This window comes from Procambarus clarkii, chromosome 32, assembly GCF_040958095.1.
Source record: "Procambarus clarkii isolate CNS0578487 chromosome 32, FALCON_Pclarkii_2.0, whole genome shotgun sequence".
NCBI classification, from domain to species: Eukaryota; Metazoa; Arthropoda; class Malacostraca; order Decapoda; family Cambaridae; genus Procambarus; species Procambarus clarkii.
This window is the reverse complement of record NC_091181.1, coordinates 21,536,053-21,553,448: the sequence shown is the minus strand read 5'-3', so window position 1 is coordinate 21,553,448 and position 17,396 is coordinate 21,536,053. Positions and strand designations below refer to the sequence as shown.

Below are 17,396 nucleotides of genomic sequence, written 5' to 3'. Positions count from 1 at the left end.
AATAGAGGGGTAAGGTAGGTTTGTGAATTTATTAGGTAGTGTTTAGTTTTTATCTTAAACTGGTTGAGAGAGGTACAGTCTTTAACATGGTTGGGAAGATCATTCCACATTCTGGGTCCCTTGATTTGTAGAGCATTTCTAGTTTGATTAAGTCGTACTCTTGGAATATCAAAACTGTATTTATTTCTGGTGTGGTGCTCATGGGTTCTGTTACAACCTTCAATGAAGCTTTTGAGCTTATATGTATGTATTTGTAATGTATGTATGTAAACAATGTATTTATTATCATTTATCAATTCTGATAGAAATTACCTACTTAAAATTATCTGTTAGATTAAGGACCTGCCTGAAATGCTGCGCATACTAGTGGCTTTACAAGATTGTAAATACTGTACTATTCAATGTATTCTCACAAACCCAATGTACCTACTTGTATATATATAAATAAAATAAAATAAAATATTGTGATGGGTCAGTAGCTAGGGATGGGAAGGCAGAATGCAGTATGCCAAACTGAATTCGTGCGCCCCTTGAGGGACTTGAAGTAGAGGGATAGGGATCACAGGATAAGTATGGGTTGCACAAACTACTGGTAACAGGATGAGTATGGATTGCACAATTAATTACTACAAAGTGGTTGAGTATGGGGTGCACGTAAATGAAGACTCCCAAGAAGCAAATCAGAGATCAGCCCAAGCTTCATCTTGAGGCAAACCTCAATGCCTTAAGCCATATTGATGCTCTGTCCACAGAGCATTCTCTCTCTCAAATCATAATAGTACACTAATGGTTCCCTACACCACCCCTCAGGTGCAGCTGCAGCAGGCTTGGGTGACATGATGGCTATGGGGTGCACAATAAACTAACACTCACAGAATGAGTATGGGCTGCACAATAAGCTACCTCTCACAAGATTAGTAATAAAGAAACATTAATTTTTTGGGTAGGGTGACTGAAACTCATCCTGGGGTAAAAATGTTTATTTAAATTTATTATAGTTAAATGAATTTAGTAAATTATTCCATATATTGTATTATAAGTGAATTGACACTAAACTATAAATGATACTAATAAGGTTTTAAAAATGAAAAACAGTAAAAATCCTTCATGTAAGATATGGAAGTTGAAAAGTAAATTAACTGTAAACTAAATTATAAACTGTAGACATAATATAAAGTATTGTAAGTAAAATACCTATAAACTACCAAATAATAAGGTGTAAGGAACCATTTCTATTGTTTGTCCTTTTTTACCTGTTTCCTCAGGTATTTTAAAATTCCCATTCCGTTGTTACTACACTGTTTTCCTGGTGTAGTTCCCTGTGGTTCAAATTTTACTACTTGTACTTCTTGCTGTTTCTGAATGATTGCTAATGGTAGCCCTTGTTGCACCTGCGGAACTTTTTGTAAATGTTCCACCTGCGGAACTTTTTGTACTTGTTGAATTTCTTGCACCTGCGGTACTTTTTGGACTTGATGCACCTGCTGCACTTGTAGCTCGTCATGATTTTTTTCCAGGGCATTATCGCTATCACCTTCTGATCCTAATGTAAGTTTATCTGCATCAAGCTTCCTTGTGCATGCTGGAAAAAAAATAAAAATAAAAAATAAAAAATTTCGAAATGGAAGATCCTGTGTAACAAATTTAATCAGTTACTATGATCGAGCCGCAGAAATTTTACAGGAAAGATATGGTTGGGTTGACTGCATCTATCTGGACCTATAAAAGGCATTCAACAGAATTCCACATAAGAGTTTGTTCTGGAAACTGGAACATATTGGAGGGGTGACAGGTAAGCTTCTAACATGGATTAAAAAAATTCAAACTGATAGAAAAATGAGGGCAGTAATCAGAGGCAATGTATTGGACTGGAGAAATGTCACGAGTGGAGTACCACAGGGTTTAGTTCTGGCATTCATGGATAAATAATAAATAAATTGTTCATGATTTTTTTAGACAAAAGCTAGAATATGCAGCAGTTGTATGGTGCCCATATCTTAAGAAGTACATGTACAAACTTGAAATGATACAAAGACGTCATGGGTGTCATAGGGGCCCCAGCACACTGGTTTGCTAAAGGGCCCTTAATGCTGTCGAGACCTTATGGGCCCTTGGACCCATTACGTTAAGACATAGTGCTGTATTGGGCCACACACTTTTTGCCATATACATCAACAACAGAGATGATTGAATTGAAATTATATATATATATATATATATATATATATATATATATATATATATATATATATATATATATATATATATATATATATATATATATATATATATATATATATATTTATATTTATATATATATATATATATATATATATATATATATATATATATATATATATATATATATATATATATATATATATATATATATATATATATATATCACTAAAAACTCTTTGACCCGGCCAAGATTCGAACCCATGCCGTCCAGGATCACCCCTAAACGTACACAGTACCGTGACCACCGCACCAATGATCGTCAATGATTACGGTACTGTGTACGTTTAGGGGTGATCCTGGACGGCATGGGTTCGAATCTTGGCCGGGTCAAAGAGTTCTTAGTGATATATGGCTTGCGCGTTCATGCAGCTTTCTCACATATATATATATATATATATATATATATATATATATATATATATATATATATATATATATATATATATATATATATATATATATATATATATATATATATATACATATGTATATATATATATATATGAGAGAAAATAATAGGTGGTGATATATTTATATATTATGTGAACTACTTACACAAAAAGAAGTTAGTGGTGAAGATCTTCTTGTCCTCTTCTTGTATTACGTTTTTTGGTAGGATACCATGTGTCACCCGTGCTGGTCCTTTCTTGTAATAGATAACGATTGATTCATACCCACAGCCACGCAGATATGTTAGCTGAAAAGCAAATAATATTTAAACAATAACACTATCTGGGAAAATGCAACAAAATAAATGTTTGAAGCATAGCTGGGCATGTGCAATAGAACCCATAATAGAATCACAATACCAGAAATAAATATCTTTGATATCCCCAGAGTCAAAGTTATTCTGTGTAAATACTCTATGCAAATAAAGGGACCTTGTCTATGGAAGTCACTCGCTAACAAATTTAAAAACTGTCCAACTTCTGCCATTTTAAAAAATAAAACCAAAAAGTACCTAATTTTAAAAATAAATAAACAAATAGTATGTAAGTACTGTACAGTATTATTCATGTTGATTCTATACCTTATCAAGCAAGTTCAGCATAAGAAGAATACAAAGGAATACAACAGATGTAGACAAACTTCAATACCTGATTTTCAATCCTTCGTAGAACCCGGCTTGCTGTATTTCGTTCTAAAGCCTTCTTGCCTTTAAGTAGAAAACGGGCTTCCTCTTCTTTCTTCATTAATTCTCTACTGTTTCGGAAGTCACACTGGCAGAACTTGCAAACATTGCTTCGGACATGCACACATTGTTTGCAGTTTGTGCATCTCCTCAAGAATTTTCCCTGAAGACCTGAAGGAAATAATTTCTAATAAAATACTTATATTCAAATGACCTATGCTGCAAAAATTATAAGTTAAATTGTTGTTAAAATGTACTACAGTAATTAAATATATTATTTAAATTATGAAATAATCTACATTAACACTAGTGAGAGCAATGTTAAAAATTTTAGGACTGCATCTGGAAATAACTTTAATTTTGGATGTGATTAACCATGCTGTAACTCGTATAACAAAACTGAGAGGAGTTGCATCCAACAGCCTGATTGACCAGGCTGTTAATTTCAAGCGAATACTATATTATTGGAAGAAAAAAAAAATTATATATATATATATATATATATATATATATATATATATATATATATATATATATATATATATATATATATATAATCAATATTGTAACTTTTTTTGTGTAATGACGTTTTCAAATAAAGTTAGATAAATATACACACATACCAAAAGAATAGGGGTGGTAGGAGAAGAAAATATGAAAGTTTTCAGTGAGGATCCACAAGGTCTTCTCTGAGTACTCTTTATTTTCTTCTCCGAGGCTATGGGTCCCTACACTTGCACCAGAGGTGGTACCCCTCATATATATATAATAATATATATATATATATATATATATATATATATATATATATATATATGACAGTGTCAGACTTCATATATATATATATATATATATATATATATATATATATATATATATATATATATATATATATATATATATATATATATATATATATATATATATATATATATATATATAACTGAAAACTCACACCCCAGAAGTGACTCGAACCCATACTCCCAGAAGCAACGCAACTGGTATGTACAAGACGCCTTAATCCACTTGACCATCACGACCGGACATAATGAGGTGATAGCCGAGGCTATTTGAACCACCCCACCGCCGGCACTCGGATAGTTATCTTGGGCATAGCATTTTACCAAATCACCTCATTCTTAGGGGCACACGTGAGGAACACAAATGCGAACAAGCCAGAATGGTCCCCTGGACAATATGCAACTGAAAACTCACACCCCAGAAGTGACTCGAACCCATACTCCCAGAAGCAACGCAACTGGTATGTACAAGACGCCTTAATCCACTTGACCATCACGACCGGACATAATGAGGTGATAGCCGAGGCTATTTGAACCACCCCACCGCCGGCACTCGGATAGTTATCTTGGGCATAGCATTTTACCAAATCACCTCATTCTTAGGGGCACACGTGAGGAACACAAATGCGAACAAGCCAGAATGGTCCCCTGGACAATATGCAACTGAAAACTCACACCCCAGAAGTGACTCGAACCCATACTCCCAGAAGCAACGCAACTGGTATGTACAAGACGCCTTAATCCACTTGACCATCACGACCGGACATAATGAGGTGATAGCCGAGGCTATTTGAACCACCCCACCGCCGGCACTCGGATAGTTATCTTGGGCATAGCATTTTACCAAATCACCTCATTCTTAGGGGCACACGTGAGGAACACAAATGCGAACAAGCCAGAATGGTCCCCTGGACAATATGCAACTGAAAACTCAGTTGCAAACTTCTGGGAGTATGGGTTCGAGTCACTTCTGGGGTGTGAGTTTTCAGTTGCATATTGTCCAGGGGACCATTCTGGCTTGTTCGCATATATATATATATATATATATATATATATATATATATATATATATATATATATATATATATATATATATATATATATGTGACAGTGTCAGATTCACCACCACCATCATACACCACCAGCACCATACACCACCAGCATCATACACCAACAGCACCATACACCACCAGCATCATACACCACCAGCATCATACACCACCAGCATCATACACCATCAGCATCATACATCACCAGCATCATACACCATCAGCATAATACACCACCAGCATCATACACCATCAGCACCATACACCACCATACACCACCAGCATCATACACCACCAGCACCATACACCACCAGCATCATACACCATCAGCATCATACACCATCAGCATCATGCACCATCAGCATCATACTCCACCAGAATCATACACCACCAGCATCATACACCACCAGCACCATACACCACCAGCATCATACACCATCAGCATCATACACCATCAGCATCATACACCATCAGCATCATACTCCACCAGCACCATACACCACCAGCATCATACACCACCAGCACCATACACCACCACCATCATACACCACCACCATGTCAAATGGACAGTGTCAACAAAATTATTCCCACATACTCCGTCACTATGTGATGGAGTACACATAGAACAGGGGACTGTAACAAATGTTCTAGCATAAAACTTTGTACAGTTTAGTAATTTGTTACCGTTTGATGTACTAGGTAGATCCATGTGTGGTGAAGTTTTATAGCTGGAGCTGGAAGATCCTGTCGAGATGACGTCTTCAAAGAGACTAATAGCTTCCACACACATTGTGTCTTGAGTCTTCCAGTACTTGGCCTACAGTTACCAGATCTGATTTACAGAAACTAGTGAACTATGGAGATAAGATTGTTAATAATATACTTTTTTTGAGATTCATATGACTTGCAGCTTAAAAACCAACCTTATTTTAAAATAGTACACTAAAGTACATAGCAAATTGCGAAATTCGTAGCTTTAACTACTTTAAAGCTAAATTCTCAAGCTTTGAAAATAAGCACAATTTGCTATTTTAAGCGGAATCTGGCAACTCTGATTTAGCATGTAAACATTGACTTGCATTCACAATGTAGTTATTTATTTTTCAACAATTTAAAACGAGTTATGAAAATACACACATTGGTACATTATTGCAAAGGCACTATACTATATATATATATATATATATATATAAATTGTTGCAAGTCGAGCAACAAATATTTTACATTGAACAACAAATGAGATTGGAAAAGCAGTATTGCCAAAATAGACCCCAGACACACCCTGTGGGTAGTAATGGACCCCCATACCGACCCTATGAGGGGTAGTGGACCCCATAATAACACTATGGGCGATAGTGGACACTATACAAACACTATGGGCGGTAGTTGACTTCATAGAGACCCTGTGGGCGGTAAGGGACCCCCTATCGACCCTGTGGGCGGCAGTGGACCCCCTACCGACCCTGTGGGCGGCAGTGGACCCCTACCGAACCTGTGGGCGGCAGTGGACCCCTACCGACCCTGTGGGCGGCAGTGAACCCCCTATCGATCCTGTGGGCGGTAGTGGACCCCCCCTATCGACCCTGTGGGCGGCAGTGGACCCCCTATCGATCCTGTGGGCGGCAGTGGACCCCCTACCGACCCTGTGGGTGGCAGTGGACCCCCTACCGACCCTGTGGGCGGTAGTGGACCCCTACCGACCCTGTGGACGGTTGTTGACTTCATAGCGTCCCTGTGGGCGGTAGTGGACCCCATACCGACCCTGTGGGTGGCGGTGGACCCCATACCGACTCTGTGGGCGGCAGTGAACCCTATATACTAATCCTGTGGGCGATACTGTACCCTATAGTCATCCTGTGGGGGCAATGGACGCCATACATATCCAGTGGGTGTTATTGTACCCCATACTTATTCTGTGGGTTATAGTGGACCCCATACTCATCCTGTGGGTGGTATTGGACCCCATACCCATCCTGTGGGTGGTTGTGAGCCCATACCCATCCTGTCGGTGGTAGTGGACGCCATACATATCCAGTGGATGGTATTGGCTCCCATACCCTTCCTGTGGGTGGAAGTGATCCCCATACCCATCCTGTTGGTGGATGTGACCCCCATACTCATCCTGCGGGTGTTATTGGACCCCTTACCCACCTAACAGGTGGTAGTGGACCCTATACTAATCCTATAGTTTCCTATAATCCACACCATACCATCCTGTTTGCAGTAGTTTACCCTATATACATTCCAACATAACATCGTTTTCTGTTAGCGTTCCTACAAAACATTCTTTAAAGATTTCTAAAGCACAAACTATGGTATATAATATTGATTGGTGAAGCACTGTTATTCTATGTAATAATTTATTGTGCTTATTATAATTTACTAAGAACAACTAATATTTCTCAAAACAAAACTACGAGCCTTCAATAGGATGTAGCTGATCTGTAATATTATAAGAGCATGGACAATAGTAGGTGAATTTCACAACCCATGTGGGACCTGAAAACTACAATTTTCGTTATAATTGAACCAATCACGACTATTCAGCTATCTACGTTGATGGACGAGTATTGTGAGACGTAAATTGGTACGTGAGGAAGAGTTTGAGCCTTGGTAAAAAAGTTAACTGGGAATATATCACATATGTACTAAATCACATTCCACATATTGACTTTAAGCATTAAGTCATATATGTGCTGTCTTGTGTGAGAACGGGTTGCAAACTTGAGTTGGTCGTGGTGAGTAAAGGTATGTTATGAAACTGTTATTAATCTATGTTCGTCAAGATGTTCATTGCTATAAATATTTTTCTTAGAAATAACAGAAGAACTCACAGAGGGTGCAGTCTTTTGGAACCATCGAAAAATTGATGGACTGGCTCGTGCATTAGTTACTCGACTCAGAAAGGTACTAAAAATAATAAATATTTATTTTATTTATTTGTATTTATTTTGAAACTTATTATAATGCATTTATATGTGAAAGGTATTATAATGCATTTATAGGTTAGTTATGTGTTCAGATCATGTACTACATATATTATCCATTATAAATTAGCAAACATTTCCTTGAATTAACTGCTTGAACTTTTTCAATATAACAATACGATTAATTTGTATAAAGTATATAGTATTTAATTTAATTAACCTAAATGTATGAATCCGAATAATATCAAATGTGTATACAGAGAAATCACAGTATCGTGATATATCACGGGAACTGTGATGAGGGTTTGAACCCCATGCACTGAGTGTTCTCAGATGCATGCTCTAGTCCACTATGCCACGACATGGTCAGATGAATTGCAACTTTGAGTACTACTGCACCCACAAAGATCCCAAGAATTCCACTGAAGCCAAACCAGGTTTCACACAATTCCCCCATGAACTCGGTCTCTGTCATTCAGTAGTTCTGCCTTTGATGCCCCCATTTCAATGTCTTTCTCCATGTATTGATATATCACAATAATATGAATTCTATGTGTATTGAAAGGGCCATCAGAGGTAAAACTACTGGAGGACATAGACCAAGTGCATGGGAAACTGCATGCACAACCGCCCATGGAATGGGTATAGGGGTGCATAATAAACAAAAATTAAATTGTGGGTGCATTAGTACCCTAGGTTGCAATTCTTTTGACCATGTTTGGGCGCATTCGACTACAGCAAGCATCTGGGAATGCCAAGCCCATAGGTTCGAACCACTCATCACGGTTAATGTGATTTGTTCATTAAATTTATTATATTTTCAAATAGGCCAGAGAGACGGAAATAACAGTTTCAAATGAGATCGACAAACTTGATGTTCAAAAGTCATTGATTCAAGAATGGCGATCTAACCTACAAATGATTTGTAAGGAGTTAGAGTTAAACACTGGAACAACCTCGAAGAACATAAAATATTTTATCGAGGCAGTTGCAGACTCTATCAGGCATCGCAAAAATCTGATTGCCACTGATGCAGGTAGGCTTACTTTTTTGTCTTTGTTAACTCTAAAGCATTTTCTATTTAGCTCTCGTCTATAATTTCTATGTAGGTAAATGATGAGGAAATTTTTTTAACAACTTTAAAACTTTCAGCCAAAAAGCTTTATTTGCAGCATCCAGTAAAATGCGCTCTTCACTCCGGCACAAAAATGAGTGTGACAGGAAAAAGCTTCAAGGCTTCATAAAAATCTACAATAGTGAAAACTCTGAAATTCTCAGTGAAAGGGTGCAATAGAAGGTATCCTGCCATGGCACAATTTACTGCCTCATCATAGCCAAAATGGTATGTAACTACATCTCATTTTATCAGGGGGTTACAATTCGGCCTTATCAAGATAACTAACATTTAGCATGCATAATGGATAAGCTTTACTTATTTTTGAAGTAAAATATCATCACTACTGTTTGTAAAATAGGTGCAGTATCATAATCCGTAGGTTTTATCAGGTTGATATTGCACAATAAACTATGTATAGTATGTATAATGCAAGTACCTAAACTGTAATTACATTAAATTGAGTTGTAGTTTACTTGCAGTAAATATAATTTTCCCCTTTTATTAGTGTCCCTTGCTCAAAAAAAGAAGGCAGTAGAAGATGTGGAGCTTCAGAAGAGATCCAGAGAGGAGCAACAACACACTGTTCAAGAAATGCTGCATTATCTCGCATATTATAAGAATAAGAGAGAGATTTTAACCGAACATACTAAAGAGTTGTTATGTGGAATTTTTCCTTCATATCTAAGCAAGGTAAGCTAACAGCCTAAATGTGTGTTGCAATTCAGTTCTTCATAAACATTTATCCAGCAGAATTTTATACTTGAGTAAAGTCTTGCTATTTACGACTTTGACAGGTAGACAATTCCATGGTTTTCATATACTGTACTGGTGTGTTTTACATATATTTGAACTTTTAACGAAAATTTTATTTATTTATTCTAATTTTTTTAGTATTTTCAGGGAAATTTGTAAATATCTTAAACCCCATTAAATAGTTTATATATTACAGGATCCTAACAAGTACACTATTGAAGAGAAGCACCTATCAACCAAAAATAAGAGTGGAATCTTGGCTCTTTTGAAGCAAGGGCAAAAGTTGTGTTCTGACAAGCTGAGTGATGCAAAGCGTTTATTTGGATACCAGGAAGAGGATGTTGATCTTTCCGAGCCCTACCTGGAGCTTTGTGACAGTGAAGATGATGATGATGAAGATGAAGATTTACTACTAAACTGATGATACAAAAGTTAAGTATAATAAATTTTACCTGATTTCTCTTACTAATTTCTCTTACTGAATTTCTCTAATTTTATTGTCCTAGCCCTAAGATTACTACTGGCCTCCATTGCCTTGCCTGCACTTTGTTTCCCCCTTAACCATATCACTCATTCTTACAGGTGTGAGACAGAGAGGTACAAGATCATCCAAGAGGAACAACACCTGAAGCACCCAACATTTGGGTGCTTTAATTAATAAAAACGCCCTTCATGGCTTCACTCATCCTGGCTGGTTTAATTAAAAAAACCTAACCTAAATCTAAGTCATTTACAAGTAACTTAAATACATGGTAAATAAAATCAGGTATTATCCATCAATGGATATAGTCTCCACATCATGCAAGAGGAGCCACACATCTATGGTTCATCAAATAAAACCTTGAGCCCATTCTGTGCCTCTGTAACCCTTTCCACTACCGTCCAGAAGATGGGTATGGAGTGCATAATAAATGAACTAAACTAATTAAAAACTTCATATATAATATAATATATATATATATACTCTAGAGTCAAGGGAGTTAAGTTTTAGGCTGCACAATGAAACTGCTATTGACAATTTTATAACTGCTGCTGATAATGTCTGTCCTATGCTTACAAAACAAGTCACAACCAAAAGGCTTAACAATCCCTGGCTTACAAAGGGAATACTTAAACCCATTAAAAAAATACATGACCTTCAGAAGAAGTATAGGTTAGGAATTGTCTCCAAAAAATTCTCAAAGAATTACTCGTTATTGCTATCTAAGATAATTAGACGAGCCAAAACAGTCTCTGTACCTAAAGCCTATTAATTCCACTGACGTCAATGAGATAATCCTTTCCCTTCAAACCAAGTCTAGTGCCCTTGAGGAGATACCAACTTTAATTTACAAAAAAGCCTCCAGAACTTTAGCCCCTGCTATTGCATTGCTCTTCAACAGGTCACTTGAACTCCAAACCTTTCCAGATATCCTAAAAAACGCGAGAGTTACCCCTGTACACAAATGTGGTGATCTCACAGATGTTAACAACTACAGACCTATATCAATCCTGCCTAACTTGTCAAAATTTTTGGAAAAACTAATCTACAAGCAGCTTTACTCTTATTTAGCCAAACACAATATACTTAGCTCTTGCCAATATGGCTTCAGACCCAAAAAAAAGCACTAACGATGCACTTATTAGTATGATTAACTTGATTCATGCAGCTCTTGATAAAAATGAGTTCCCTGTTGGGTTATTTGTGGACATGCGTAAGGCTTTTGACACTGTCAACCACCAAAACCTTCTTAAATTACATCATTATGGAGTCAGAGGACACTCCCTGCAATACCTCAAATCCTACCTCACTGACAGGCTCCAGTATGTTTTTGTGAATAATTCAATTTCTCCCACCCTACCCATCAACATTGGTGTTCCTCAGGGCAGCATACTTGGCATACTTGGGTATTCTTTGGAGGTGCTTATCCAGTTCTCACTTGAACACTGTGAGGGGATTGCCAGTTATTCCCCTTATGTGTAGCGGAAGCGTGTTGAACAGTCTCGGGCCTCTGATGTTGATAGATTTCTCTCTCAGAATACCTGTTGCACCTCTGCTTTTCAACGGGGGTATTCTGCACATCCTGCCATGTCTTCTGGTCTCATGTGATGTTATTTCTATTGTGGGGTAGTGGAGAGTAGGATGAGGGGGTAGTGGTGTGTAGGAGGAGGGGGTAGAGGAGTGTTGGAGGAGGGGGTAGAGGAGTGTTGGAGTAGAGGCTAGTGGAGTGTTGGAGGAGAGGCTAATGGAGTGTTGGAGGAGGGGGTAGAGGAGTGTTGGAGGAGGGGGTAGAGGAGTGTTGGAGTAGAGGCTAGTGGAGTGTTGGAGGAGGGGGTAGAGGAGTGTTGGAGGAGGGGGTAGAGGAGTGCTGGAGGAGAGGCTAGTGGAGTGTTGGAGGAGAGGCTAGTGGAGTGTTGGAGGAGGGGGTAGAGGAGTGTTGGAGGAGGGGGTAGAGGAGTGTTGGAGGAGAGGCTAGTGGAGTGTTGGAGGAGGGGGTAGAGGAGTGTTGGAGGAGGGGGTAGAGGAGTGTTGGAGGAGAGGCTAGTGGAGTGTTGGAGGAGGGGGTAGAGGAGTGTTGGAGGAGGGGGTAGAGGTGTGTAGGAGGAGGGGGTAGAGGAGTGTAGGAGGAGGGGGTAGAGGAGTGTTGGAGGAGGGGGTAGAGGTGTGTAGGAGGAGGGGGTAGAGGAGTGTAGGAGGAGGGGGTAGCGGAGTGTTGGAGGAGGGGGTAGAGGTGTGTAGGAGGAGGGGGTAGTGGAGTGTAGGAGAAGAGGCTAGTGGAGTGTTGGAGGAGTGGGTAGTAATGTTTTGGAGGAGGGGGTAGTGGTGTGTTGGAGGAGAAGTTAGTGGAGTGTTGGAGGATGGGGTAGTGGTGTGTAGGAGGAGGGGGTAGTGGTGTGTAGGAGTATGTATGAGGATGTAGGATGTAGGAGTATGTATGAGGATGTGTACATGTATATATAACATTAAAAAAACCAGGGAATGTCATCCACATGTACTGCTCTTAACTTATGTAGAAACCTTATATATTATAAATGAAAATGACAGAATGACAGATATTTAAGATTCATCAACTGCCAAAGATATTCACATGCCAGTATAATTCTGGCGAGAGAGAGGTTTGGGAAAAGCCGTTATACCAACTAGTCAGCTATAAGGGTGATATTTGTGGGGCACAGGCAAGCTCGGCCTGGCCCATTAACCCCCAACTGACACTATAACCACAGAGAATGCTTTATTTATTTATATACAAGAAATATATACATTGGGGTTAACAGAGAATATAGAAATGAAGTTGAATTTACATTCTTGTAAAGCCACTAGCACGCATAGCGTTTTGGGCAAGTCCTTAAACTAACAGAAAATTTTAGATAAATTAACAAAAAAATTGACCAAAAATGTTTACAGGTACATTGAAGAAATTTTGACACAAAAGCATATTAGAATAATACACAATAAAGAAATAAGGATTACTACGTACATGAGGACTGGCCATTGTACTGGCATTTGAAAGTTAGTTCAAGTAGTTTGCAGTTATTTTTACTCTATAATCTCAATATGTATGTAGAACAAATGTATAATACATGTATAACATATTCATTAATGAAAATCAACTATCCACTATATAGACCTGAAAAAGTGTAACTTAGCGACAACCAGAAAATATTGAATCACAAGACCACCGACGACCATTCCCTTACCCCTGCCATAAACACTGAAATTTGACACCCTACCTCTGGAGCCACCCTGACCACAGGTCCACCAACTACATTTCCCTCCCTCCAACTCTGCCTCCACTTACATTGTACACACACATATTGTACACCACGCAAGTGTGGACTAGTGTGTAAATCTTACTGATACCACACTTAACCTTTATTCTTTCTCAATGTGTTGTATAAAAGGATCTGATTATACCGTTTCATTTCCAACTCCTTTTCTTGGAAGAATGCCACATATGATCGTACACACACACAAGGTATACTAGGTGAGTACTAGCTGAGTACTCACACACAAGATATTCTAGGTGAGACTAGGTGAGTATACACACACAAGATAGTCTAGGTGAGTATACACACACACGCAACATATACTAGGTGAGTACACACACACACAAGATATACTAGGTGAATACACACACACAAGGTATACTAGGTGAGTACTAGTTGAGTACTCACACACAAGATATTCTAGGTGAGACTAGGTGAGTATACACACACAAGATAGTCTAGGTGAGTATACACACACACGCAACATATACTAGGTGAGTACACACACAAGATATACTATGTGAATACACACACACAAGGTATACTAGATGAGTAAACACACACAAGGTATACTAGGTGAGTATTAGTTGAGTACTCACACACAAGATATTCTAGGTGAGACTAGGTGAGTATACACACACAAGATAGTCTAGGTGAGTATACACACACACGCAACATATACTAGGTGAGTACACACACACACACACAAGATATACTATGTGAATACACACACACAAGGTATACTAGGTGAGTAAACACACACAAGGTATACTAGGTGAGTACTAGTTGAGTACTCACACACAAGATATTCTAGGTGAGACTAGGTGAGTATACACACATACTCAACGTATACTAGGTTAGTACACCCAGAAACAAGATATACTAGGTCAATACACACACACACACAAGATATAGTAGGTGAGTACACATACACACAAGGTATACTACTTGAGTACACACGCACAAGGAAAACTATGAGAGTACACACACACAAAGTTTGCAACGTGAGTACACACAGAAGGTATACTAGGTGAGTACACACACACACAAGTTTCTCCTCTAGAGAGATTAACTCACAAGTTATTCCTCTAGAGCATTTCCTTGCGAACAAATTGATACCAAAATTAATTAAGGTCAGCAGACCGAAAAAGAGTATAAACATTTCAGTATTGCGAGCGCACATGTCCGCATTTCAATGCCCCCCTTCCCAGGGCTGGGGGTGCCGGAGTGCGCAATACACGACACACATACACGACTACCCGGCGGCTGCTTGTCAACGGCGGAAGTGGAGCCTATATAGGCCGTTTGTCATGATAATTAGTGATGGCTCTTATTTTGATTATGGGTCCGTAATAAAATGAAGACTTTTTTCTTAATTTATATTACCATGCTGGTAGAATACACTTCTTGATGATGAATATGGAGTACACATGAAATACCACACATAGGATGAGTATGGATTACACAAGAAACTATTTATTTATTTATTTATTTATTTATTTATATATTCAAGAAGTTACATTGGGTTTATGAAAGTACATAACATGATGTGTTTACAATCTTTTAAAGCCACTAGTTTGCTTTACAAGGCAAACCAGTGGCTTTACAAACTAATGGTGGATAAGTTCGGAAACCTGTGTCACCATATGGGACTGGTGGTTAATGAAGACAAAACTAAGTTTGAATGTAGAGGTCGGAGGCCCATTATATTGAAAATAAACGGTAAAAATATAGAGTGTGTTAATATATATAAATATTTAGGCATATATGTTGGATATACCCATGAGAGTTTGGAAGCTGAGATGAACAGACTGTTGGGTCAATGTCGGAAGAGATTACAACCTCTGAAGGCCTTGGCATGCTGTGGAAAGGGAGTGGGAGTCCCTGTGCTACGAATGATATACTTGAGTACTGTAAGATCCCTTATTGATTATGCTGCACCTGTTATTTCTTATTTTGGTAAAGGTAGGATGGGCAAGTTGGAGAAGGTACAAAATGAAGCCATGAGAATTATCTAAGGATGCCCAAGAAATGCTATGATTAAGATAATGAGGATGGAGTTGAATCTGCAGAGTATTGGGGATAGAATTGCAGAGATAAATGTAGCTTCTGCCATTAGATTAATGAGAGGTGGGGGAGCTAATGAATTAATCCTCTCGGTTCAAAAGGTGGGAAGTAATGAACAATGTATGATGAAGAAAAGAGCATATATGAATACCTTATGTTCTAATGTTATTAAGTATGATGTTATTACAGAGTGTATTGCTGTGCCCAAGAGAAAATTCACACCACCATGGGAGGATTGTAATGTAGATGTAGTAATTACTCCCTTGCAAAAGAAAAAAAGTATGGATGAAATAGGAGAGCTGAGGGCAACATATGATTGTATAATTAGAAAATTGCCTAAAGAAAACACTCTACATGTATATTGTGATGGGTCAGTAGCTAGGGATGGGAAGGCAGGATGTATATTGTGATGGGTCAGTAGCTAGGGATGGGAAGGCAGGATGTATATGTTCTTAACATTCTGAAACCTATATTGTTTGCTGATGATACTACCCTCATCTACTCCAACCCCAACCCACAAACACTAAATACTGTAATGTTGTTAATAATGAACTAAAAAAAAGTCCACTTATGGATGTCAACCAACAAACTAACACTTAACATAGAAAAGACCTACTACATCTTATTTGGAAGCAAATCTGCAAATGCAATTCAGCTTCAGATTGACAATGTAAACATTAGCAATAACAATGATGGAAAGTTTCTTGGCCTATTCCTAGACAAGAGACTCAACTTCAGTACCCACATACAACACATAACTAAGAAAGTCTCTAAAACAGTTGGTATACTCTCCAAAATCAGATATTATGTACCTAACTCTGCTCTCATCTCTCTATATTATACACTATTCTATCCCTATCTCAACTATGGTATCTGTGCATGGGGTTCAACTACTGCAAACCACCTCAAGTCCATCATCACCCAGCAAAAATCTGCTATCAGAATAATATCAAATTCTGCTTACAGACAACACTCAGCCCCCTTGTTTATCTCCCTAAACATGCTAAACATAATCTCACTCCATAAATTCTCTTGTGTCAACTACATTTACAAAACCCTGTTCTTAAATGCAAATCCTGCTCTGAAACTCTCCCTGGACAGATGTAATAGGACCCATTATCACCACACCAGAAATAAATATCTCTTTGATATCCCCAGAGTTAAACTTAATCTGTGTAAACACTATGCAAATAAAGGGACCCAGTTTATGGAACTCACTCCCTATTGAATTGAAAAGCTGTCCAACTTTTTACATCATTCAAAATCAATACTAAAAAGTACCTAATTTCATCTTCGTAGTTTTTCACCTTTTGCCTTAAAATTGCGCTGTATCTATTGCTACCCAATCTCCCAACCTTTATGTTCCCAATTTGAACATCTTTACCATTGTGATCATTGCTGTCTTCTTATATGTGCTGCCAATCTGCTGTATGGTGTTTATTAATCTTGTTTATCTGTATCTATTGCTACCCAGTCTCCCAATCTTTATGTACCCAATCAGAACATCTTTACCATTGTGATCATTGCTGTCTTATATGTGCTGTCAATCTGCTGTATGGTGGC

General features: G+C 38.1%; 1 protein-coding gene across 1 annotated transcript; it reads right to left on the bottom strand.

The window, feature by feature from the left end:
• Nucleotides 1-965: 965 nt before the first annotated feature.
• LOC138370413 (uncharacterized) lies at nucleotides 966-6,048 on the bottom strand. Its single transcript, XM_069334765.1, has 4 exons — nucleotides 5,907-6,048; nucleotides 3,339-3,544; nucleotides 2,797-2,938; nucleotides 966-1,582 (listed from the first exon to the last, which is right to left on the bottom strand). The coding sequence occupies exons 1-4, from the start codon at nucleotides 6,010-6,012 to the stop codon at nucleotides 1,233-1,235; spliced, it is 804 nt and encodes a 267-aa protein (XP_069190866.1). The 5' UTR covers nucleotides 6,013-6,048; the 3' UTR covers nucleotides 966-1,232.
• Between the last annotated feature and the right edge of the window lie 11,348 nt (nucleotides 6,049-17,396).

Coding starts and splice junctions, on each gene's coding strand:
- LOC138370413 (XM_069334765.1), bottom strand. CDS start 6,012: ATGTGTGTGGAAGCTATTAGTCTCTTTGAAGACGTCATCTCGACAGGA. Junction 3,545..5,906: donor TCTACCTAGTACATCAAACG/GTAACAAATTAC, acceptor TATTTCCTTCAG/GTCTTCAGGGAAAATTCTTG. Junction 2,939..3,338: donor TACGAAGGATTGAAAATCAG/GTATTGAAGTTT, acceptor TTTGCTTTTCAG/CTAACATATCTGCGTGGCTG.